The following is a 26,230-nucleotide window of genomic DNA, read 5'->3' as shown; positions in this document are numbered from 1 at the left end:
AAAGGTGAACAGGCAAATTGGGAACAGGTGGGTGCCATGATTGGGTATAAAAGTAGATTCCATGAAATGCTCAGTCATTCACAAACAAGGATGGGGCGAGGGTCACCACTTTGTCAACAAATGCGTGAGCAAATTGTTGAACAGTTTAAGAAAAACATTTCTCAACTAGCTATTGCAAGGAATTTAGGGATTTCACCATCTACGGTCCGTAATATCATCAAAGGGTTCAGAGAATCTGGAGAAATCACTGCACGTAAGCAGCTAAGCCCGATACCTTCGATCCCTCAGGCTGTACTGCATCAACACGCGACATCAGTGTATAAAGGATATCACCACATGGGCTCAGGAACACTTCAGAAACCCACTGTCAGTAACTACAGTTGGTCGCTACATCTGTAAGTGCAAGTTAAAACTCTCCTATGCAAGGCGAAAACCATTTATCAACAACACCCAGAAACGCCGTCGGCTTTGCTGGTCCTGAGCTCATCTAAGATGGACTGATACAAAGTGGAAAAGTGTTCTGTGGTCTGACGAGTCCACATTTCAAATTGTTTTTGGAAACTGTGGACGTCGTTTCCTCCGTACCAAAGAGGGAAAAGAACCATCCGGATTGTTATAGGCGCAAAGTTGAAAAGCCAGCATCTGTGATGGTATGGGGGTGTATTAGGGCCCAAGACATGGGTAACTTACACATCTGTGAAGGCGCCATTAATGCTGAAAGGTGCATACAGGTTTTGGAGCAACATATGTTGCCATCCAAGCAACGTTACCATGGACGCCCCTGCTTATTTCAGCAAGACAATGCCAAGCCACGTGTTACATCAACGTGGCTTCATAGTAAAAGAGTGCGGGTACTAGATTGGCCTGTAGTCCAGACCTGTCTCCCACTGAAAATGTGTGGCACATTATGAAGCCTAAAATACCACAACGGAGACCCCCGGACTGTTGAACAACTTAAGCTGTACATCAAGCAAGAATGGGAAAGAATTCCACCTGAGAAGTTTCAAAAATGTGTCTCCTCAGTTCCCAAACGTTTACTGAGTGTTGTTAAAAGGAAAGGCCATGTAACACAGTGGTGAACATGCCCTTTCCCAACTACTTTGGCACGTGTTGCAGCCATGAAATTCTAAGTTAATTATTATTTGCAAAAAAAAAATAAAGTTTATGAGTTTGAACATCAAATATCTTGTCTTTGTAGTGCATTCAATTGGATATGGGTTGAAAAGGATTTGCAAATCATTGTATTCCGTTTATATTTACATCTAACACAATTTCCCAACTCATATGGAATCGGGGTTTGTATATATATATATATATATATATATATATATATATATATATATATATATATATATATATATATATATATATATATATATATATATATATATATATATATATATATATATATATATACACACACATATATATGTATATGTGTGTGTGTGTGTGTATATATGTATACATATATAAACATATATGTGTATATATCTTTGTGTATGTATGTGTATATATATATATATATATATATATATGTATGTATGTATGTATGTATGTATGTATGTATGTATGTATGTATGTATGTATGTATGTATGTATGTATGTATGTATATATATATATATATATATATATATATATATATATATATATATATATATATATATATATATATATATATATATATATATATATATATATATATATATATATATATATATATATATATATGTGTGTATGTATGTATGTATGTATATATATATATATATATATATATATATATACATGGTCTTTTCTTGCAATAAATGACTGACGCTGTGGCGTGTTGTTAAACGTATGAATAGAACCCAATTGGCTAATTACACAAATTTTCTGAACACAGTGTGCAAAGAAAATTGATCCAATTAAGTACGCTTTGAACTGGTTCCAAAACATGGTTAGTGAAGACTATTAGGGTTACCTTTCATTTCTGTAATGTTTAAGGTTTATTACCTGTACTTGATCATTCGAATTGGCTATGAAACAGCTCTGAAATATGAATGTTTGAAATACATTTTTATATTAATACAATTATTTGAAATCCTTCCGAATCTCGTTAACATTTTTCTCCCATGTTTTCAGGTGTGGTGGGGGTCCTTAGAAAATTGTCTCTCCTGTAAGGGGTTTATGGTCCCAAAATGTTTGAGAACCATTGATGTATGAGCTTTTCTTAGTACAGTATTTAAGGGTAAAAAAGAACAATTTAAAAAACTGTATTGCGGTGATTCTCAAACAACTAGTGGTACGCGGGCTCCTTCTAGTGGTACACCAAATAATCACTCGATTAAAGGATAGTGTTTTATTTTCCTATCGTCAAACACAGTGTTACTGTTCAAACTAGGGCTGCAACTAACAACTAATTTGATAATCGATTAATCTGTCTATTATTACTTCGATTAATCGATTAATAATCGGATAAAAGAGACAAACTACATTTCTATCCTTCCCAGTATTTTATTGAAAAAAAACAGCATACTGGCACCATACTTATTTTGATTATTGTTTCTCAGCTGTTTGTAAATGTTGCAGTTTATAAATAAAGGTTTATAAAAAAATTAAAAATAAAAATAAAAAAGTAGCCTATGCGCATAGCATAGATCCAAAGAATCGATGACTAAATTAATCGCCAACTATTTTTAGAATCGATTTTAATTGATTTAATCGATTAGTTGTTGCAGCCCTAGTTCAAACTATGTGTAATGTAACAGTGGACAAAAATATTAAATATACTTGTTCAATAAAACTTCTGCCTTGTTTGTAATGAATACTTGGGCCTACTACGGTACCGTATTTTTATGTTGGTCATTATGGGTGAGGTGCTACCTGATTAAATAGTTTGAGAACCACTGCATTCAAGGATGCGTACCGTTCACATTTGAACCGATACTGGTACCAGGGAACTGATACCGGTACTCTACAATTTTCAGTACTTTTGTGTGTGTCAATAAATGCATGTTTTTTTTTTCTAATAAAACTAGTTTTTAATTGTTGATTATGATAAAATTAGCTCATTGTTTTATTATCTTCATGTTATCATTTGCAAGTAGGACATTTAGTTGCAATGGCAGTTGCAAGTCCAAGACGTTAGATGGCAGTAGAGTATAGTTTATGGTGTTTTTTTTGTTGCGCCCTAAAAAGGGTTAATTCTATAAGTATTGTACTAATACGATCAAGCTGTGGGATCACAACGTGCATATTAGTTGTCATTTTCATGAACAAACGCAGAGGTTTCAAAGTCGCCGTGTAAAATCGTGGAATCCGGTTGGTGCCAAAAAGTACCGGATTTGGTCCCCCTCCCTAATTGCACCAGTGTGTTGGGTGTTAAAATACATGTGGGATACTTTTATTTGTTGCCGTCTTCTCCCGTAAGACTACAATACTTGACAGTGAGAGTAACGTTCTGCTTTCTGCCATCTGTCTTGCTTTCCTAGGTCCTATGGTCGGCGGAATGACGGATCAGTGGGGACAGAACAAGACTAAGGACAGCAGCATGCCTGACTCGTCTTTAGGTTCACTTATTTCCTTTTTGATACATTTAATTAAGAGCATTGCTTGGTTTGATATGGTGATAACCGCGTACCTTCAGAGATCATCTTCATCGTACAGTATCTAAAGATAAATGTCTGGGAGGTTCTCGGACTCATGCAGTGCACTATTTTGAAGCACCACTGCTGGACAATTGTATTCAGCGTTTCAAAGTAGCATCGTATTGATTGTACTAATTGATTGGACTATTAAGAGCTGTTTGGCATCGTGTTCATGGGAGCCCAGGTTTTGAGTCAAAGGCCTGACGAGCTACAAGTGAGGAACAGGAAGTTGGAAATCTGGCATTGCGTACGTTCGAAAAGTAACTCAACACAGCAGAGCATCGCTGTCCAAAGTGAGACTTGGGGCGTCATTTTCGATCGACAGCTTGATTTTATTGGTCCTTAGGCTTTTATTAAACAAAAACATTGTTTGTGCTGCAAAAATGTTTGTTTGTGCCTTTAAAGGAGCTATATGTAAAAATCTGGCTAGAAATGGTACTGCAATCACGGTGAAAATTCTGTAGTCCCCTCCCCCTCTCTTTGACCGAGGTTGCCAGCCGAATCCAGCTCGATCGACTGGGCTACTCCAAGGAACTTCAAACTTCCACTGCCTCTTACTAAGGGTTGAGGTGCGGCGACGCGTTGAACGCCGCTGCACTTGGCGAGGCGGGCAACCAGGCCGACGGGGAGGTGGGCGTGAGTGACGCCAGAACCTCAGCAGTCTGTAAGTCCTACCCCCAAGTCCTGGGCGTCGCTGCTGTTGGCGCCAAAGGCGTCCATGAACCGTCCAGAAACGAGGAGGCAGGCACGTCGTCGGCGAGGCAGGCGTGGAAGCAGCAGACGTCAACAAGGCAGGCGTGGAAGCAGCAGACGTCGGCGGGGCAGGCGTGGAAGCAGCAGACGTCAACAAGGCAGGCGTGGAAGCAGCAGACGTCGGCGGGGCAGGCGTGGAAGCAGCAGACGTCGGCGAGGCAGGGTGCTAGCCTTGGAGCAGGAAGGGGTGCTAGCCTTGGAGCAGGAAGGGGTGCTAGCCTTGGAGCAGGAAGGGGTGCTAGCCTTGGAGCAAGTTCGGGTGCTAGCCTTGGAGCAAGTTTGGGTGCTAGCCTTGGAGCAAGTTTGGGTGCTAGCCTTGGAGCAAGTTTGGGTGTTAGCCTTGGAGCAGGAAGGGGTGCTAGCCTTAGAGCAAGTTCGGGTGCTAGCCTAGGAGCAAGTTCAGGTGCTAGCCTTGGAGCAGGAAGGGGTGCTAGCCTTGGAGCAGGAAGGGGTGCTAGCCTTGGAGCAGGAACAGGTGGCGGAGAGGATGGCGTCTTCAGGTCCACCTGGGCTGAGGTTAGCCGTGACCTTGGTGGAGGTGGCCTAGCTGGAGGTTGTGGCTTGACACGCCGAAGAACTTGTGGTGGTGACCGGGCCGGAGGTTGCTGCCTGGCTGGGCGCAGCTGAGTCACCCCACTAGCACAGCTCCCGGCACTACCCCCCCCCCCCCCCCCCCCCCCCCCTCCTCAAGAGCGGATACCAGACGCGCTCCTCCCCCCCTCCTCAAGAGCGGATACCAGACGCGCTCCTTGCGGTCTGGAACCGTCTTTAGGGGTGGGTTGAAGGAGGTCAGGAGGAGGGTAGACTCCTACCCTTTAAATTGTCCAAAATGTCTCTCGTCGTCCCGCACCTGAGGTTGTGTGGGCGGCCAAAAGGAACAGGTCTGTGATGTGGACGGGGCTTGACACTTATGAGGTGGCTGGGACTGACTAGATCGAATTTTCAAAAACATGTTCTGATAATGTCTTATCATGGAGCTAACGTCTTTTGGGGGCGGCTGACAGAAAGAAAAATAATTTTTAAAAAAGTATTGATCTCTGACGTCATCAGCAGTAGGCGGAGTGACGTCATCAGGGGAAGGATACTGGGCTGCCTGCACCTTGCTCCGGTCCGGGGGAGGAGCTTTCGGGAGCGACGCGTCCTGACAGCGAAGTGAAGCCTTTTTGACGGCTTCCGTCTTTGCTGACGCATCCGGTATTGCGGTGGCGCGGCAAAGTCCTCGGGCCATATGGAGTTTTTTTTCTCATTTCATTTATTTATTTATTTCAGGCAATGACATAAAAAAAAGTACAAAATTGACAACACATAATAATATAAATTAATTAAGTTGATTGGGATCAACTTTCCGTTAGGACCCCAGGAGTCCAAAACTAACAGAACATAACAAAACATGATCCGGACCACGGATCATGACATTAAGTTGATTGGGATCAACTTTCCGTTAGGACCCCAGGAGTCCAAAACTAACAGAACATAACAAAACATGATCCGGACCACGGATCATGACATTAAGTTGATTGGGATCAACTTTCCGTTAGGACCCCAGGAGTCCAAAACTAACAGAACATAACAAAACATGATCCGGACCACGGATCATGACATTAATGATGACTTAACATGAAATTATTACATATGGTTCCTTTAAGGTTTTTAATTATTCTAAAATATATTGTCTAAGTAGTGATGTCATCCAGCCCCCACACCCCACCCCCCCATTTGTTTGTGCTGCAAAAATTTTTGGTCCAATTATTATAGTTTTTAAGTTATCAAAGTTTTATGGTTTAATGTTTTTAACGTGTAATTAACATGTTGTTAATAATAACTAGACCCCAACTATGTCAAAATCTTATTATCCTTTTAATATTCATTAAACCCCACCACCTTCACATAGAAAAACTTGTCTAAATTTTTTTTTTTTTTAGAAGCAAGTCCTGTTTTTCCCTACAAGTTAGTAAAGGCTTCATTCTGACCACGTTTATGCCTTTGCTAGATGATGGAGACTTACTTAAGTTAAAGTTAAGTTAAAGTCCCAACGATTGTCACACACACACTGGGTGTGGTAAAATGTGTCCTCTGCATTTGACCCATCCCCATGTTCACCCCCTGGGAGGTGAGGGGAGAGGTGAGCAGCAGCGGTGGCCGCGCTCGGGAATCATTTGGTGATTTAACACCCAATTCCAACCCTTGATGCTGAGTGCCAAGAGGGAGGTAATGGGTCCCATTTTTATAGTCTTTGGTATGACTCGGCCGGGGTTTGAACTCACAACTTCCCAGTCTCAGGGCGTACACTCTAACCACAGCTGAGCTGATACTTGAAAACCTGGATACTGTGTGCCTTATGTTCTATTACTGGTTGTGGCAACCTTGTCTACCATCGCACTATATATGCAGCGGAAAACTGTCCATCTTTGTCAGCACACTGATTTTCTCGATGGATGGTTTTTATATACACATCACTTCTTGGTCTGGTTCCCCCTTATTTATGTTCTTTTATGCCTAGAGACTCCAGTCGCTACAGTTTAAGTTCACAGGACATCCTTGGTGTGTTGGTTCCTAGAGCCAACACAAGTCTCGGTAAAAAAGCCTTCAGATTTTCTGCTCCATGGTCATGAAATGAATTACAAAAGGATCTGATGCTACCTAAACTGATCCCTTTGGGGGAATTTCAGGCCATTTAAACCGTTGGCCAACCAAAAAGTAACTTTTTGGTTGGCCAACTGTTTACGTTGTATTGCGCACCCTGAAGGCAAGTGTGGGAGTCGGTTCTGAAGTATGAAGTAAAGAGCGGACGTGACGATAGGCTGTCCTCACTCAGGTCCGCATGGACCTTGAGGGGGCGTGCCTTAAGTCCGGCTGGAAATCGGGAGAAATTCGGGAGAATGGTTGTCCCGGGAGATTTTAGGGAGAGGCACTGAAATTCGGGAGTCTCCCGGAAAATTCGGGAGGGTTTTCAAGTATGGCTTATGCTCGCTTGATTACATTACAATAGCACATATTGTATATGCATGAAAACACTCCTACAGACATTACGCACGGGACAATTTAGTGAGTAAGAATTGTTTTAATTATATTGTAAAACTTACAAACGTTGCTTGGAGCGATGACCAAAGAATCCATACGAGTAGAAATGCCATGGATGATTAGAACACTGAACGGCACATCTACTTCCGGATGAAAGCACTAAATGGAAGGACACTGCATCACCTGCAGTTAGCGAACTTGTCCAAAATATGGCGCCATAGCACAACCAATAAAACACCTTTTCAGTGTTTTTGATGGGTTTTTCTTGTAAACTATTTGCATAATAGCCGTCAGCGAAGAAAAATCCACAAATTGGCCCCACCCGTTTTATAAGCCGCATTGTTCAAAGTGAACATCTCTGTTTTCTCCGCCTGCAGGATTCCCTTCATCTGGAATGAGTGGGACCATTGGGTCAAGCATGCCACCACCGTTCCAAACTGGTGTCAACTCGGCTCTTGGCGGGTTGGGCAAAGCTTTGGACACTCAGAAGACCTGCGGTCTGGTTGGCTCAGAGCCCCAAAACATTAGTAACACCAGTGGGAACAACCCGTTCAAAACCAGTGATCCCTTTTCTTCTGGCGCTCCCGGGAACCAAAGTTTGACTCACAGTCCAGGTAAGAGACTGGGGGTTGGTTGGTCACGCTGGGTGTGGCGGGGTTACGCAAAGATGATAAACTGTACGACCAAACCTTTTTTAGACTTGCCTACAAGTTGCAAACCCGACACGTGGTCTGTGAATGTCTTTCTTTTTCTACGGACGGTAGAGCAGTGTAACGTGATGTCACAAGTTTATTCCTATCTTTAGATTCCCTGCACCTTTTTATTTATTCATTGGAGTTACACAACTCAGTAGTTACTGTGGCTTGACAAACGCTCGGGTTAATGCATGTCTTGGTACTGTGCCAAACCTGGAATAAAGACATGCACCCATTAAACACAGTTCTCTTTGAGCTATTCATAGTGAGAGAATAAGGCAGCATGCTGATAAAATAGCAACCAATCAGGTAATGAGTGGTGAGGAGTCAGCTTTGGAATGAAATGCAACTTTTTGTCACTTTTAATTTTTTCTTCCCAGGCATGCAGGAGATGATAGAAAAAGAGCTATTTTTAACAAAAAGATTAACTTTTTTTTTTTACAGATTTAATCGATCATGGTGGCTACTGCAACCCCTGGCAAAATTATAGATCTATAAGACTTTAAGGATGTTCATTAGTTTGTGTAATTTTGTAGAAAAAAGCAGGTAACAGGCACGAAACTATAGTCATTTCGTCCCAGGGCATCTAAGATTAGATCTGACCAATCCAAGTTTTAGACTAGATTTGATCAATCTAAGTCTAAGACTAGATCTGACCAATCGAAGTCAAAGACTAGATCTGACCAATCCAAGTCTAAGACTAGATCTGACCAATCGAAGTCAAAGACTAGATCTGACCAATCCAAGTCGAAGACTAGATCTGACCAATCTAATTCTAAGACTAGATTTGACCAATCAAATTTTAAGACTAGATCTGACCAATCGAAGTCAAAGACTAGATCTGACCAATCCAAATCAAAGACTAGATATGACCAGTCTAAGACTAGATCTGACCAATTCAAGTCTAAGACTAGATCTGACCACTCTAAGTAGTACTCTAAGAACCAATCTAAGTCTATGATCATGAACTGATGAAGCCACCTCGGATGAGAGGCGAACTTCTTCTAAGACAAACCGAACAGTCCAGTTGTGATTGATTGAATGCCCTGAGATGACAATGACCTGATGAATGAGAACATTCATAGACAAATAGCCATTTTGTGGTTTTAAGAAACTCTATAAAAAATCTGGCCCTGCGATGAGGTGGCGACTTGTCCAGGGTGTACCCCGCCTTCCGCCCGATTGTAGCTGAGATAGGCTCCAGCGCCCCCCGCGACCCCGAAGGGAATAAGCGGTAGAAAATGGATGGATGGACTATAAAAAATCAAGAACATAAATTGGAGTACTCATTAATAGTTTAATTTTTAGATCAAGCGGAGTGAAAAATTTATAGACTCCCTAAATTCTGAGGTAGAATTATAGAATCAACATTCTAACCCATCACTAGTACTTTGTTGCACCACCTGTAGCTTTTATACCAGCTTGCAGTCTCTGAGGCATGGACTTAACGAGAACTCTTCATCAGTCTTGCTCCAACTTTCTCAGATCAGCTTTGCAGGTTTTTAGTCTTGTCATCCACCATTTTCTTCAGTTTCCACCACACATTTTAAACTGGACTGAGATCCGGAATTTGCAGACCATGACATTGACCTTATGTATCTTTCTTCAAGGACAGTTTTGACACATTTTGCTCCTTGGCAAGATGCATTATCATGTAGAAAATGATGTCATCCACCCCAAACATATTTTCCATTGATGGAATAAGAGACATAAAGTCAAGGTGTGCATTTATTGAAGATGTACCTCACATGCATCATTACCTGACATGCAACACATAGCATCAATGACTGTGGAGATGTTTTCTTTAGGCAGCCTTCTTCATAAATCTCATTGGAACCAAAATCAAACCAAATTTCCAGCATCATCACCTTGCCCATGCAGATTCAACATTCATCACTGAATATGACTTTTATCCAGTCATGCACTATTGATTTTCTTTAGTCCATTGGAATCTTGTTTTTTGCTGTTTAGGTGTCAATGACCACTTTTGTTGATCTTTTCTGTATTTAAATCTCATTTCTTTTAGGCGCTTTCTTACAGACCATGACTCCAGTTTTGTTCTTCATTTGTTTTGCTGAGCATTTTCTGTTCTCAAAACACATTGCTTGAAGTTTTCTGATGTTTTTCTTGGTCTACCAGTATTCTGGTCTTTTACAACCTTACCATAACATGGTCCAGACTTTAGACACAGCTGACTGAACAATCAACATCTCTTGCAACATTGCGTGATGATTTACCTTCTTGAAGAAGTTTGATAATCATCTCCTTTGTTTCAACTGACATCTCTCGTGTTGGAGCCATAATTCATGTCAATCTACCTGTAGTAACAGCTCTACAAAGTGGGAACACTCCTTTTTAACCGCAGACTAATGAACAGATTTATTCTGATGCAGGTGTGAGCTTTGGAAATTAACATTTACAGGGTGATTCCAGCATTTTTCCCTCAGAATTTAGTGATGCCATAATTTCTCACTCTGCTTGATCTAAACATTAAATTGTCACTGACTACCACAATTTATTTCCTTGGTTTCTTTTAGTGTTTCTTAAAGCCAGAAAGTTTGATTCCAATTTTGTGCATGTCCCCCGTTATCTTATTTTTCTACAAAATTAAACAACTGATTGAACATCCTCCAAATCTACTGATTCCATCATTTTTTGCAGGGGTTGTTTTTCAGTATTTGACTTTTTCTGCCTGTCATTCTGTCCTAACTCACATTTGATATAATATGATGGAGTGTATGTATTTTGCCATTTGCTTGTTCTTTATGTTGTATGTATTGATTGATTGATGCCTGTGTCATAATGGCTCATTGTATTCAGTGATTTATCCAGCATGTTTTTATATAATGCATGTCAATCTGGAGTCACGATGCTACTAGGATCCAATTACAACCTGATAACGTAATATGACATGATTAGGCGCCTTTTCTCAAATAAATCTCAATAGAAATAATCCGTTGTTGGCTGTCTGGTTACATAAAAAACTAACTAATAATAATAATAATTTGTTGCATTTGTATTGTACTGTCAACTTATTTTTGATTTACCTATATTGCACTAAGCAGATGGGAAAGAGACAATTGTTTTGTCATACCACTGACCAAGTTGCATTCTTCACTTATTATGTTATTATGCTTTGCTTTTGAAGATGTTTTATTTCCTGACATTGTTGGGTTATACCAATGTGGTGGCAATCACGTTTTAAAGTTACACTGTACTGGCAAAGGGCGTTTATGAAACAAGACAGATTGTTATTAATGTTGTTCTCACTTTTCCCCGAACAGGTAGAAGTGTCGTCATGCATTCTTCTAAAATATAGTGCGATAAATAGTTTAAAGAATGCTTCGTTTACAGTAGGTACGGTTGTATGTTCGCCTCATCAGTCGCTTAGAGGGGAGCTGCACTTAAAAAAAAAATGTTGCCTATTTTTTAAAATCTGTATGAAAGACATGAATTTTTTGTTAGTGCATTCTAAATATTAATTACATACGATCAAAAGTCCGCAAAGCCAATGGGAGGTCCTCTATTTTGCCCATAAAATCCAATAAATACCCATTCAAAAATCACCAACAATACTCCATTTTCATTTCATGACTTGAATATTAACACGTATTAGTGATATTGTTATTATAAGCGCTAACGCAGACAAACTATTTTTAGCAGCGCCGTGATCAGCTTGTGTACAGTTTCGACATGATCGACTGGTGGTGTTTCCTCGCGTCCTTGCTCCATGGAAGTTTATTCTAGATCATAAATCGTGCCTCCCACCTGGATAGTAGAAGAATGAGAACATAGTTCGACAAGTTGGTAGATTTTGACAGTCAATTTATACCCGGTAATGAGAAAACGACACGAAAAGACACTTGATTCACCCCCCTTTTCTTTGCAAGGATTATGAGTCATTCTTCATCGAAACAGAAATATATGAACATCCTAGCAGTCTGCATCCTAATGACAGCCGACCTTGTACAGTAAGTGATGTATTATTATGTTTGCAATTAGCAATGATCAGTGATGAAAAGGGAAACAAAATATTTTTTTTAAATTAATGCGCTGTGTATGCTTGAAATTATTAAAATACGTAAGTATAAATTTTATTATAGATGTTACTACACTACATATATACTTACATCATGTATATAAAACCTTAATGGAGGCGTTTGGATGTTTTTTTAAGGGCTTTTATAGGCAGAATAGAGTGGCTCTTATAGGCTCCATTGCAAGCTGACTTTTGATCGTATTTATTTAATATTTAGAATGCATTAAAAAAACATCCATCATCATGTTTTTTATAATCACTGTGAATGATAGGCAAAATTCCCAAAAAAAGTGCAGTTCCCCTTCAAAGTGTGAGTGAAGAATGCACTACCGACCTGATACGTCCGCAAGAGAAAGAGATGATACAGTATTATCTGCTCACAGACGTTACCTAGTGGTTGTTTGAGCCCATTGCAGCTATAGTCCCACTTCTTAATGCTTCAGTCATTTTGCCTCATTCTCACCGGAATGAGGCAAAAAATACAACCTTACCTACTGTATACTTGTGTTTTTTTATTTTTTATAACTATGTCATTAAAACCATCACAACAGATGCATATGCAATATTTTGGGCAATATAATATGTGGGGAAAGTCGAAGACTGAGCTTTGAATAGCATTAGTTGAATGAAAGTAAAAACAGGAAGCAATAATTTGACACAAATAAAGCCCCATCTTCAGAACCTCAGTCATTCTTACTTTTTGATTAGATGTCTGTAAGAGTTAAACGTCGTAAGGCAAAATAAATACAGCAACACCAATTAGATTCCCTTTTTGGCATTTTATTTTCTGACAGAGTATGTGAGTGGTTCCTCCTCTTATAAAACCTTCCCCCCTCGGCAGCTCCCATCCTCTCTCCCAGCGGCTCAGTGGACGACAGCAGCCCCACCTCCTCCACTTCCGAACACCTCAGTCCTGAGCACTTTGGGCCGGGGTGTGAGGCCGGCAAGCAACAGCAAAGACGGAAGAAGAAGAAGAGGAAGGGCAGTGACGAGATGCACAGCATCTTGAATAGCCAGGACGATAACGGCCAGTACGACAAACATGGGTCACAGGATAAGGGGGAACAGTGGGTAGAGGATGATGAGGAAGATAATTGGGAGTGGGGAGTCAGGGACGGTGGAGCAGGGGGTAGAGTCAGAGGCAGGAAATCTAAGAGTCGGGCAAGACTACCGGAGGAGTGGGGCGCGCCGCAGAAAGCAACGTCTCTTACTTCCGATGCAGTGGCTCCTACCTGGGCTACAGTAGCAGACAAAGGCCCTTTGGACTCCGACGCTCGGAATTCCAAAGACAGTCAAGGTTTTCCCTCCATGCAAATACCGACAAGTTTCAACGATCACTCCTGCAGTGTTCTAGCAACACAGTCATCGTCACGCTCCAATGAGCCCCTGTGTGTCGATTACCCGGCCATGTCTACCAATGACTGGCAAAATGTGACCAGCAAACCTCAACCTGTTATCAGCTCAGCTGGCAACACTGCCAGCAAGAGTAGCGTGGCCGGGGTCGTTAGGGATGATTTAGCATTATTGACAGGGGACAATCTGAGCCCAGTCTCCCAGACATTCTCTTTTCTCGATTCAGTCCTCCAGACCCCACCAGGTTCTACTCCTGACTCACAGAACCCCACCCCTATCACCAACACCCCCTTTCTTGCCTCGGCAGCCTTGTCCACATCAGCGGAAGCAGATATCCCTTCTTCACAGACTACAGTTTTTTCACCCTCACCTGTCAAAGAAACCCATCGTCCCAAAACCACGTTTGAATCAGTCCTCAACGCTGATGCTAAGCCCTTTGTCCCCTCCGCCTCACTCATGTCCTCCACAAGCTCTGTACCTGCAGCCACTACGGTCGTTAGTGCATTATCGTCCTCCGGCACCGGCGGCACTGAATTTACACAACTTAGTTGTCCTCCTACCACAAACAGTGAAATCGCTAAACCTCCGTCACCAGACACTGTCCCCAAAGCTGCTGGCACTCTCCCTTTTTCTACCACACCTGCAGTCCCTCCCTCTCTCCTTGCACACTCCAAGAACCAGGAGTCTGCATCGCCACTGCTCCCCCCATTAGAAGGTTGGTGAACTACAGGAAAGACTAAATAACATGGGGCTATAGCAAACAATGCTTCATGCTTGGAAAGCTTCTAATATTTTTTATTTCATTTTATTTTAATTTTTTTGCATGTATTTTTTTTTTCCGATTGAGTACCAGACTCCCTTGGTCCTTGCTCTATTTATAATTATTAGCAGGGCCCAACAGTTGACTCTAAGACAGCACAAGTTATTTTTAAGAAATGTAGTGAAACATGAAGTACAGTGCTAGTACTCAGAGGTGTGGACTTGGACTCAGTTGCAATTTTAAAGACTTTGGACTCTAACTGAAAATATCATCAAATACTTGCACTCGACTTGACCTTTAACATCAATAGCTGCGTTTCCATTGCAGTTTTTTGCTAAATGAAAGCGCTATTTCTAAAACTTTCGACAAAGTGTTTCCAATAAAGGGTGTTTTGCGTCATGAGCTGTAATCCTGGTAAACTCTCATCCCGCGAGACTCTACTTTGAGGAAGGTATTGCAGACACCTGTGCCGTGATGTCAATAGTTTACGAAGGCTACGAGTGGTTGCTCAAAGTCAACGTCCTTACGTCCCCCTCGACATTGTTAGGGCAAGCCTGCGGGTCGGCCTCTATTGCGGGGAAGGGACCCGCGAGATGGCCCGGTGCGGCCCTGCCGCCTCGCTCCCCCCCAGTCGACCGATTGGAGACTTACAGCCCCCTTGACATTGTTTGGGCATGTGGGTCTCTCAGAGAATGTGGGTCGGCCTCTACTGCTAGGAAGGGATCTGCAAAACGGACGTTCCGCTCCCCCAGGCTGACTGATCGGATGTGAGACAAGACAACCTGTGTGCCCTAGTTGTCCTGCGTTGGCGCCCCGCCAGTTCGGTGTTATGTGAAAAGTGATTCAGTCATACTTTTGTGAAACACTTCAATATCAAAACGTCTCAAAAACCACCTCATGAGAGCGCATAAATGTTTCAGCAATATTTGAGAGGTTTATCAAAATATGGGTACTGTATGGGCCAATAAGTTTCTTATTGAGATCTTTAGGTTTTGCGCATTTCTCGGGTTAATGGAAACGCAGCCACTGACAACATTAAAACTTTATAAGATTTGAGGGATTATGTGAGGGTGTCCAGTAAATGTGTTCCTGGCTGTAATTTCCATCCATCCATCCATCCATCCATCCATCTTCTTCCGCTTGTCCGAGGTCGGGACGTGGGGGCAGCAGCCTAAGCATGGAAGCCCAGACTTCCCTCTCCCCAACCACTTTGTCGAGGCGTTCCCAGGCCAGCCGGGAGACATAGTCTTCCCAACGTGTTCTGGGTCTTCCCTGTGGCCTCCTACCGGTCGGACGTGCCCTAAACACCTCTCTAGGGAGGCATTCGGGGGGCATCCTGACCAGATGCCCGAACCACCTCATCTGGCTCCTCTCGATATGGAGGAGCAGCGGCTTTACTTTGAGCTCCTCCCGGATGACAGAGCTTCTCACCCTATCTCTAAGGGAGAGCCCCGCCACCCGGCGGAGGAAACTCATTTCGGCCACTTGTACCTGTGATCTTGTCCTTTCGGTCATAACCCAAAGTTCATGACCATAGGTGAGGATGGGACGTAGATCGACCGGTAAATTGAGAGCTTTGCCTTCCGGCTCAGCTCCTTCTTCACCACAGAGTATTGATACAGTGTCCGCATTACTGAAGACGCCGCACCGATCCGCCTGTCGATCTCACAATCCACTCTTCCCTCACTTGTGAACAAGACTCTGAGGAAGAGTTCAAGTACCTGGTTGTAATATAAAAAATATATTTTTTAATACTTCTAGTCATGGCCGCCCTTCCTTTCGCCATCTGTGTGTGAATATGATGTATTATGCAAAGCGCTTTAGGTATCATTCCAGGTATGGTAAAGTGTAAAAATACAGACCATTTCCCATTTGAATATCTTACCTATGTTACAAGTTTGCATTGCAGTATAATCGCCAAGGACATGTTCCGGAAACCGCGAGTCGGTGTCAAAGATAATGTTGCATGCAACACTAATGCGCGAGGTCTCCTTGTAGCGATTGATACAAGATACTGTTTTATTTGTCATTTCCCTTGAAGATCTGTTTTCAGTAAACCTGTAGAAGGTGGCGGGGTGTTGCATCAGAGGCAACCAATCAGATTGGGATAAGGATGTTTGGATTTAGGCAAATATATACATTCCAATGCTTGTCAGCTATGATTGTCCGTTCCATTCCGCTTTGCCGCATTGTTATGCACTTTTCGATTTAGTTCAGAAATTTCCAGTGTGGGTGCCTACAGCCCTGCCCAACCCATCAATCGTGACGGGAAGCTTCTGGGTATCCTAAACTGCCGCCGTTATCATCCCAAAGGAAAACGCTCAATCAAATCAGCAGATGCCCTGTTATCATTGTTCCGAATAGGTAGATACTTCGATGTCCTCAACAGAAAGAATCGCCAAGCACAGGACCCCCCACTTCTTCAACGTGGTCATCGTGTATCCATCAGGATAGGGAGGTTTCCCCGAACCCGAGCTTCTCGTCGAGAAAGACCTTGTCAATTGCGTTGAGAGACCAGAATATCACGTCTGCTTTAGGTTTGGAGAATAGTGCGGTTGTGTGTCTCCAAATAGGTTGAGACGAAGAAGTAACAAAGAAGGGAAAGATAACGGAGAGGCAAGGGAAGCACTGGCTTCGTTGAGAGCAAGAAAGAAAGAACACAGTGCACCCTTTGTAGTAAGCTAGTCCTTTCACGTTTACTACAAAACAGGCCAGGAATTGACTACACAACAAGCTGTCTAAACGTACGGTCCCACAAAATTGAAACAGTGCAGGCATGTGGCGGCCGTCTTAGTCAGGGCAACGTTCAAATTATAATGACAATAAAACATAATTTGCTCATTTTTCAACCGATTTTCATGCGGTTAATTTAAATTCACCGGTGACTCAAGACTTGACTTGAACCTGGGATTAAAGACTTCGGACTTAGTTTAGACTTGCAATTCATTGACTTACTCCCACCTCTGCTAGTACTTAGCACAATACTGGTTTAGTTGGGCCCTAAATGAGTAAACCGTCAGGTGCTACATTTCATGTCTAATTGCTTGTTGTCTCCTGCCTGATGCTGTGTGTTGCACTACAGTCATCCATAACCTCTTTTCACTTGATGTACCTCCTCTGATGTCCTTCCTCCTCAGCATAAGAACTTCCCGCAGTGGCCTCTATGCCATACAACAAGGCTGTCCAAACTTCTTCCAGCGAGGGCCGCGTCAATAAAAACTGAAGACATTTTGTACATTAACTATTCTAAAACCAATACATTATAGGTCAACCAATATATGCTAAAACATCTGAAGACAACATCCATATCTTAGCTTTTTGATATCGGTATCAAAGCATATTCTATGCTATTTTGCCGTAAATTAAGAATTTTCAAGCATATAAATGTCCAAATGAACTTAGAATACCAGTACTACAGTAGTATTGGCCACGAAGCGAGACAAAAACTATCAGACTGCGCTGTTCAGTATCGTGGCCACTGATTGGCTCAGCCTCCTCCAGCATTACCAACTTTAACATGTAAACTTTTTTAGCGAATTTTGCAGCTGAATGCCTCAAATTAATGTAACTTGGCATTTGACACACGCTAACTGTTAGCATGCTAGCATTATAACATTAGCATGCTTTTTTTTTTTGCCAAATTTGTAGCCGAATACCTCAGACTCATTTGAGTTGGTACTTGACATATACTAATATTTGCGTGTTAACTTGTTTAGCCAATTTTGCAGCCAAGCACCCCAGACTCCTAGGACTTGGTACTTGACACATGCAAACTGTTAGCATGCTAGGATAAGAACATTTTCATGCTAACTTTTATTTAGCCAATTTTGCAGCCAAACACCTCAGTCTCATATAACTTGGTACTTGACAGATGTTAACTGTTACCATGCTAGCATTATAACATTAGCATGCTAACTTATTTTTGCAAATTTTGAAGCCAAACACCACAGACTCATAGGACTTGGTACTTGACACATGCTAACTGTTAGAATGCTAACTTTACCAGTCTAGCATGCCAACATTAACATTCTCGCATGCTAACATTAGCATTCTAGCACGTTAACATTAGCATGCTAACTTTCTTTAGCCAATTATGCAGCAGAACTGCTTAGTCATATAACTTGGTACTTGACATATGCTAACATTAGTGTGCTAACTTTTTTTTTAGCCAATTTTGCAGCCAAACACCTCAGACTCATAGGACTTGGTACTTGACACATGCTAACTGTTAGAATGCTAACTTTACCGGTCTAGCATGCCAACATTAACATTCTCGCATGCTAACATTAGCATTCTAGCACGTTAACATTAGCAGGCTAACTTTTTTTAGCCTATTATGCAGCGTAACTGCTTAGTCATATAACTTGATACTTGACTTATGCTAACATTAGTGTGCTAACATTTTTTTAGCCAATTTTGCAGCCAAACACCTCAGACTCATAGGACTTGGTACTTGACACATGCTAACTGTTAGAATGCTAACTTTACCAGTCTAGCATGCCAACATTAACATTCTCGCATGCTAACATTAGCATTCTAGCACGTTAACATTAGCATGCTAACTTTCTTTAGCCAATTATGCAGCAGAACTGCTTAGTCATATAACTTGGTACTTGACATATGCTAACATTAGTGTGCTAACTTTTTTTTTAGCCAATTTTGCAGCCAAACACCTCAGACTCATAGGACTTGGTACTTGACACATGCTAACTGTTAGAATGCTAACTTTACCGGTCTAGCATGCCAACATTAACATTCTCGCATGCTAACATTAGCATTCTAGCACGTTAACATTAGCAGGCTAACTTTTTTTAGCCTATTATGCAGCGTAACTGCTTAGTCATATAACTTGATACTTGACTTATGCTAACATTAGTGTGCTAACATTTTTTTAGCCAATTTTGCAGCCAAACACCTCAGACTCATAGGACTTGGTACTTGACACATGTTAATTGTTAGCATGCTAGCATTATAACATTAGCATGCTAACTTTTTTTGGCCAATTTAGCAGCCAAACACCTCAGACTCATATGACTTGGTACTTGACACTTTCTAACTGTTAGAATGCTAACTTTACCAGTCTCCTACTAACATTAGCATTCTGGCTGGCCAACGTTGGCATTCTAGCATGCAAATTATAGCATGCTAACTTTTTTAGACAACAATGCAGCGGAACACCTCAGAGTCATATAACTTGGCATGTTAACATTAGCATGCTAACTTTTTTTTGGCCAATTTTGCAGCCAAACACCTCAGACTCATAGCACTTGGTATTTGACACATCCTAACCATTATCATGCTAACGTTACCATTCTGACATGCTAACATAAGCATCCTATCTTTTTTAACCAATTATGCATCGGAATACCCGAGAGTCATATAATTGGTACTTGGCACATGCTAACTGTAAAGATGCTAACATTTATATGTTAACACGCTAACATTAATGTGCTAACTTTTTTCCAGCCAATTTTGCAGCCTAACACCGCAGACTCATCGGACTTGGTATTTGATACATACTGTTAGCATGCTAACTTTTTTAGCCAATTACGCAGCAGAACACCTCAGAGTCATATAACTTGGTACTTGACACATGCTAACTGTAAGCATGCTAACTTTTTGTTGTAGCTAATTTTACATGCAGATGCTTCAGTCATATGACTTTGCACTTGACGCTGTCAAACTGTTAGCATGTTAACATTAGCATTTGACTTTGGCTTTCACATTTCAGCATTCACTTTCAATTTCTCCCAAAATTGCAGTTATTTTCTTTGTGTCATGTTCTAATCCGGGATGTTTTTATTTTTTCTGTAAAATTTGTCAAGGGCCAATCAAAACACCGCCGCCATAGAAAAACATTACCTGTGAAGCTAGCTAGCATGAAACGTCAGTAAGTCACAGCTGTCGTTCTCTAAAAGCTCACTGAACCTTTATGTGGTTCACAGCTCTCATATATTAGGTTGCGCTTTGTTTTTCCACGATGGACCAAAACAACCCACCATCTTTTGTGCAACAACACTGTGCTGCGTTTTGTTAGGTAACCTCTGAGTGATCTCTATTCAGTCGTAGAACCTTGTGCTCCATCTCTGGCCACGTGTGGCCTCGGTTTGTTCAATATCCTACGCAGTTTGTAGAACAGAAACCTGACCAGTAGGTGGCAGTGATTGCAAAATATAATTAACTCTATAGGAGGGGCAATTCTATGGGGGGGGACATCACTTCTTACATTCTTGCACTGTCTAATTTTTCCAACATGAGTCAATCGGAAGCAATCTGAATAATGTCAACTGCGACCATACTGGACAGGTTTAACACTTCCTATAGTTTTTATTGTATGATAACCAGTTAGCAAAAAAAAAATATTTCTAACATTGTCCTTCTCTCTCTCTCCTTTCCCTCTTTCTCTCTCCCTCACAATGCTGTCAACGACGTACAGCACCAGGTAAGTCGTATTTCTATAAGTCGTGTGTGTTGTGCACATTACACAGGTTTTAATGTAAACATTAGGCTCATATAACAAAAGTTTGTAATTAGTTTGACAGGGGTGTCAAACTTGTTTTCATTGAGGGCCACATTGCAGTTATGTTGGCCCTCAGAGGGCCGCTTCTATTATTACACAGTGAGATGTTTTTAATGTACAATGTAAAAATACTAATCTGTAGATTTTACGGTAAAAAACTGGCAGCTCAGTTGCAAGAATTTTACCATACAATTTACAGTATTTTCACAGCATATTACTGTAAATGGAAAACTCTACCGCTGTTTTTTTTTACTGTAAAAGAACTGCCGTAATTTTTATGTAAAATGTTTGTGTATTTTTTACTGTAAATATAGAACTGCTCTGTTACGGTAAAAGTCTGGCAACTGAGCTGCCAGTTTAAAAAAAAAAAAATATTTTATCGTAAAACAAAATGTAGATTTTACGGTGTATTACAGTAAATAGCATAACAATACCAGTTTTTTTATAGTAATAACTGGCAGCTCATTTGCCACATGTTTTAATCATAAAGAACAATGGTACTGTTTATTTGCCGTTTACAGTAAATTGCTGTAAAAACCACAGTAAATTTCACAATTCTGCTGTAACATCGATATAGACAGATAAAAAGTATTTATTTATATTTTAACCAAAATGGTTTAAATGTATGATACTATATTTGTTGTATTATTCTATAATATTTATGTTTAAAAATATATATATAATTGCATGCATTACATGTCTTTTTTTCTGTCAAAATGGAAAAAAAACTGATATACCGCTTTTTTTTCACGGTAGAAAACTGGTAGCTCAGTTGCCATGATTTTACTGTATAACTTAAGTTTTTTTATTCTTCCTCCCACCTCCAAAGACATGCACCTGGGGATAAGTTGATTGGCAACACTAAATTGGCCCTAGTGTGTGAATGTGAGTGTGAATGTTGCTATCTGTGTTGGCCCTGTGATGAGGTGGCGACTTGTCCAGGGTGTAATCCGCCTTCCGCCCATGTGCAGCTGAGATAGGCTCCAGCACCCCCCGCGACCCCGAAAGGGACAAGCGGTAGAAAATGGATGGATGGAGATTTACTGTAAACAGAAAACTATTTTTTTTACGGTAAAATTCTGGCAAATGAGCTGCCAGTTTTTTTAAAACAACTGTAGATTTTACGACGTATTACTGTAAATGCAAAACGGTACAACAGTTTTTTACAGTAAAAAAACTGGCAGCCCATTTGCCGGAATTTTTCTGTAAAATTTTTGGTGTCTTTTTTTTACTGTAAGTAGAAAACTTTTTTTTTTACGTTAAAATTCCGGCAAACGAGCTGCCAGTTTTTTTAAAACAACTGTAGATTTTACGACGTATTACTGTAAATGCAAAACGGTACAACAGTTTTTTACAGTAAAAAAACTGGCAGCTCATTTGCCGGAATTTTTCTGTAAAATTTTTGGTGTCTTTTTTTTACTGTAAGTAGAAAACTTTTTTTTTTACGTTAAAATTCCGGCAAACGAGCTGCCAGTTTTTTTAAAACAACTGTAGATTTTACGGCGTATTACTGTAAATGCAAAACGGTACGACAGCTTTTTACAGTAAAACACTGGCAGCTCAGTTGCCAGAATTTCTTTGTGAAATTTGCGTAGTTCTTTTTACTGTGAATAGAAAACAGTTTTTTTTACGGTAAAATTCTAGTAAAAGAGCTGCCCGTTTTTTTCTGTAACTGTAGATTTTACGGTGGATTACTGTATATGCAAAACGGTATGACAGTTTTTTACAGTAAAACAAATGTAAGCAGTTACCAGATATGTTCTGTAAAATTTCCGTAGTTTTTTTGCCTGTATTAGAAAACTGTATTTTTACAGTAAAATCCTGGTAAATGAGCTGCCCGTTTTTTTCCGTCACAACTGTAGATTTTATGGTGTAATACTGTAAATGCAAAACGGTGCCACATTTTCTTACAGTCATTTTACTTTAAAAACACAGTGATATTGGTTTTTTTTTTTTTCATTTACAGTAAAATGCTGTAAAAACCACAGTACATTTCACAACTTTACCATAAAATCTATATATTTTTACAGTGTACAATTTGATGGATAATTTGCTTTGAAATCATAAGTCAAGCAGATAAAAAGTTGTTTATTTAGTAGTTAGTTGCATTATTAGATCATATTTATGTAAAAACATTTCATCCATGCTTTGATGTTGTGCAAACAAAAAATCTAATTAAAAAAACAAAATTGTTATTATCGGTGACATATTAGAGTTCCAAGTCCAGTCTCCAAGTGGTCTCGCTGACTCAGCAGTTCTTGTCCAGCACGGTTGTTGTTGCATCACACTCTTTGTCTCCCTCGTGAGTCTGCACGATGAACTGCAGCCCACTGAAGCCGCGTGCGTGTGTGCGCGTGTGTGCGCGTGCGCGTGTTGACTGGATTTTTTTATTTTTTTTTTTTAATTTAAAAAAAAAAAAAAAAAAAAAATTTTTATTTAAATGTCCTGCCCAGCTTCTCGGGCAAATCATATAGCAGATGTAGATGCCCATATCGGCTGTTCAGATTTACTTTACAAAAGAGAAGTGTAGGATACTTCTCTTGTTGCCTTATTTGTATTTTGACTTTATTAAATGTATTTATATTATCATTTGGTGCAGCCGGGCCGGAGCAGGAGGGGATAGAAAGAGAAAAAAAGGAAGACAGAGGGGGGAATTGTGGGGACAAGAGGGGGATTAGACAGAGAGACAAAAACAACAACAGCAAACACAACAACAACAACAACAGCAACAGAGCAACATCAGCAAATACGATGTACAAATATGATGGTAAAAGTAATAGCAAATAAGCAGTTAGCGAAAATAAAAAATAATACAGAAATGACAATGAGCATTATTACACTAAAAATGGAGCAATATGAATACCAATAGAAATAGTGCTATTGATAATAAACAATACCAATACTTTACCTTTATTATCAACAATACCAGTGGCGTGCGGTGAGGTTAATGTCTGGTGAGGCACGACTGCATCATCACAGTCAAATTTAAAAACATATGAACCTGCAGTGCAGGTGTACCTAATGTTGTGTCCCTGCGGTCGTTCGCGGCTCCTGCAGCGCGAGCATTGTTGTTTTTGCACTTTTTGGCTTCTTGTTAAGTGACTTTTTTTGGGTGGATTCGGTCTTGCACGTGGAGGGTTTGGGTGTGGGCTTTGGTTGGTGTGGCCGCGGCGCTCCCGTCGGGCGGTGCATTCTGCGGCGGAGGTGCTTGGCACCAGGAGGCGGGGTTATGAGACGAGCCTCACACAGTGTGTCTTCGCAGCAGATTTATGATCGCTCAGCACTAAAAATACGTTACACACATACAGTTGTTGACAAAATACACTGTACATTATATACCTCAGCTAACTAAACTATGGAAATGTATAATATAATTCATATAGCAATACGGTGTCACTGCACAGCAGGCCAGCAGTTAGCCGAGTGGCAATCCATGGTGAGGCACAAGTGCCTCAACTGGCTGCTGATCACCGCACCGTCTCTTCTCAGTATTTGAACGGCAAATGTGAAAATAAAAATAAAAATAATCTAAAACTGGTGAAGTTAAATGGAAAATAACTTTAGTATAATCACTGGATACATACAACAATTAAATTAAATTTGTTTTCTTTTTCTTTTCTTTTTTCTTTCCATGATGGCAGGTGAGGCCCCTCCTCCCCTGCCTCTAGTGACTGCACGCCACTGAACAATACAATTGTTCAAATGCAACAATACATATACGTAATGATAACTTGAGATACGAAAGAATGCAGAAAAATGGAGGGGAAGAAAGAGAAGCAACCTACATTAACCTTGTAGATTGTTATAGTAACAATAGGTTAAGCTTTGTCAGTGTGCCATGTGTTATACCCAGTTTACCCTAGGGCAACAACGTTAATATATGTTTGATGAAACGTGATTATGTGCATGAGTGTATGTGTGCATATGTACTTGTATATGTACAGTATGTGTATATGTGTGCTTATACAGTGAATGTATATGTACAGTATGTGTATACGTGTGTTTGTACAGTGAATGTATATGTATAGAATGTGTATGTGTGTGTTGACTGGATTTTTATTGGACGGACACTGAGGTGGAAGTAAAAGACGATTGGATTTGAATGATTGAGTAATTATGTGACGTCATGAGTACATCTAATGGGACACATGTCATGAATGACTTTGTTTACTTACTGCGTGTGATTAAGTACTTTTTTGTTTATTTATTGCACGTGATTAAGTACTTGTTTGTTTACTTACTGCATATTATATAATATATATTATACTACATTATATTATGTTATATTATAATATTATATTATATTACATTATAGTATATTATATTACATTATATCATGTTATATTATATTATATTGTATTATACTACATTGATTGATTAATTGAAACTTTTATTAGTAGATTACAAAGGAAGAGAATATGAAACAGTACAGCTTACACAGTACAGTACATATTCCATACTAAATGTTAATACCCACATAAGTTTTTCAACTTGTTTATGTCGCGAGGTCCACGTTAAGCAATTCATCCATCCATCTTTGTCCGCTTATCCGAAGTCGGGTCGCGGGGGCAGCAGCCTAAGCAGGGAAGCCCAGATTTCCCTCTCCCCAGCCACTTTGTCTAGCTCCTCCCGGGGGATACCGAGGCGTTCCCAGGCCAGCCGGTAGACATATTCTTCCCAACGTGTCCTGGGTCTCCCCCGTGGCCTCCTAGCGGTCGGACGTGCCCGAAACACCTCTCTAGGGAGGCGTTCGGGTGGCATCCTGACCAGATGCCCGAACCACCTCATCTGGCTCCTCTTGATGTGGAGGAGCAGCAGCTTTACTTTGAGCTCCTTCCGGATGACAGAGCTTCTCAACCTATCTCTAAGTGAGAGCCCCACCAACCGGCAGAGGAAGCTCATTTCGGTCGCTTGTACCCGTGATCTTGTCCTTTCGGTCATAACCCAAAGCTCATGACCATAGGTGAGGATGCAAACGTAGATTGACCGGTAAATTGAGAGCTTTGCCTTCCGGCTCAGCTCCTTCTTCACCACAACGGATCGATACAGCGTCCGCATTACTGAAGACGCCGCACCGATCCACCTGTCGATCTCACGATCCACTCTTCCCTCACTCGTGAACAAGACTCCGAGGTACTTGAACTCCTCCACTTGGGGCAAGATCTCCTCCCCAACCCGGAGATGGCACTCCACCCTTTTCCGAGCGAGAACCATGGACTCTGACTTGGAGGTGCTGATTCCCATCCCAGTCGCTTCACACTCGGCTGCGAACCGATCCAGTGAGAGCTAAAGATCTTGGCCAGATGAAGCCATCAGGACCACATCATCTGCAAACAGCAGAGACCTAATCCTGCAGCCACCAAACCAGATACCCTCAACGCCCTGACTGCGCCTAGAAATTCTGTCCATAAAAGTTATGAACAGAATTGGTGACAAAGGGCAGCCGTGGCGGAGTCCAACCCCCA

The 26,230-nt window shown here is 40.9% G+C and overlaps 1 protein-coding gene across 4 annotated transcripts in view; it reads left to right on the top strand.

The window, feature by feature from the left end:
* LOC133664970 (microtubule-associated protein 4-like) overlaps positions 1–26,230 on the top strand; it is a 183,386-nt gene that overhangs the window by 51,372 nt on the left and 105,784 nt on the right. For 3 of the 4 annotated variants that reach the window (XM_062070071.1, XM_062070069.1, XM_062070072.1), the window contains exons 4-6: positions 3,469–3,546; positions 7,776–8,012; positions 12,974–14,200. In XM_062070071.1, coding sequence (XP_061926055.1) covers positions 3,469–3,546; positions 7,776–8,012; positions 12,974–14,200 — 1,542 coding nt within the window. The remainder of the gene's footprint in view (positions 1–3,468; positions 3,547–7,775; positions 8,013–12,973; positions 14,201–26,230) is intronic. The other variant, XM_062070073.1, reaches the window with a different exon arrangement.

This window comes from Entelurus aequoreus, linkage group LG14 (assembly GCF_033978785.1).
Source record: "Entelurus aequoreus isolate RoL-2023_Sb linkage group LG14, RoL_Eaeq_v1.1, whole genome shotgun sequence".
Taxonomy (NCBI): Eukaryota; Metazoa; Chordata; class Actinopteri; order Syngnathiformes; family Syngnathidae; genus Entelurus; species Entelurus aequoreus.
This window is presented reverse-complemented; position numbering and strand designations above follow the sequence as displayed.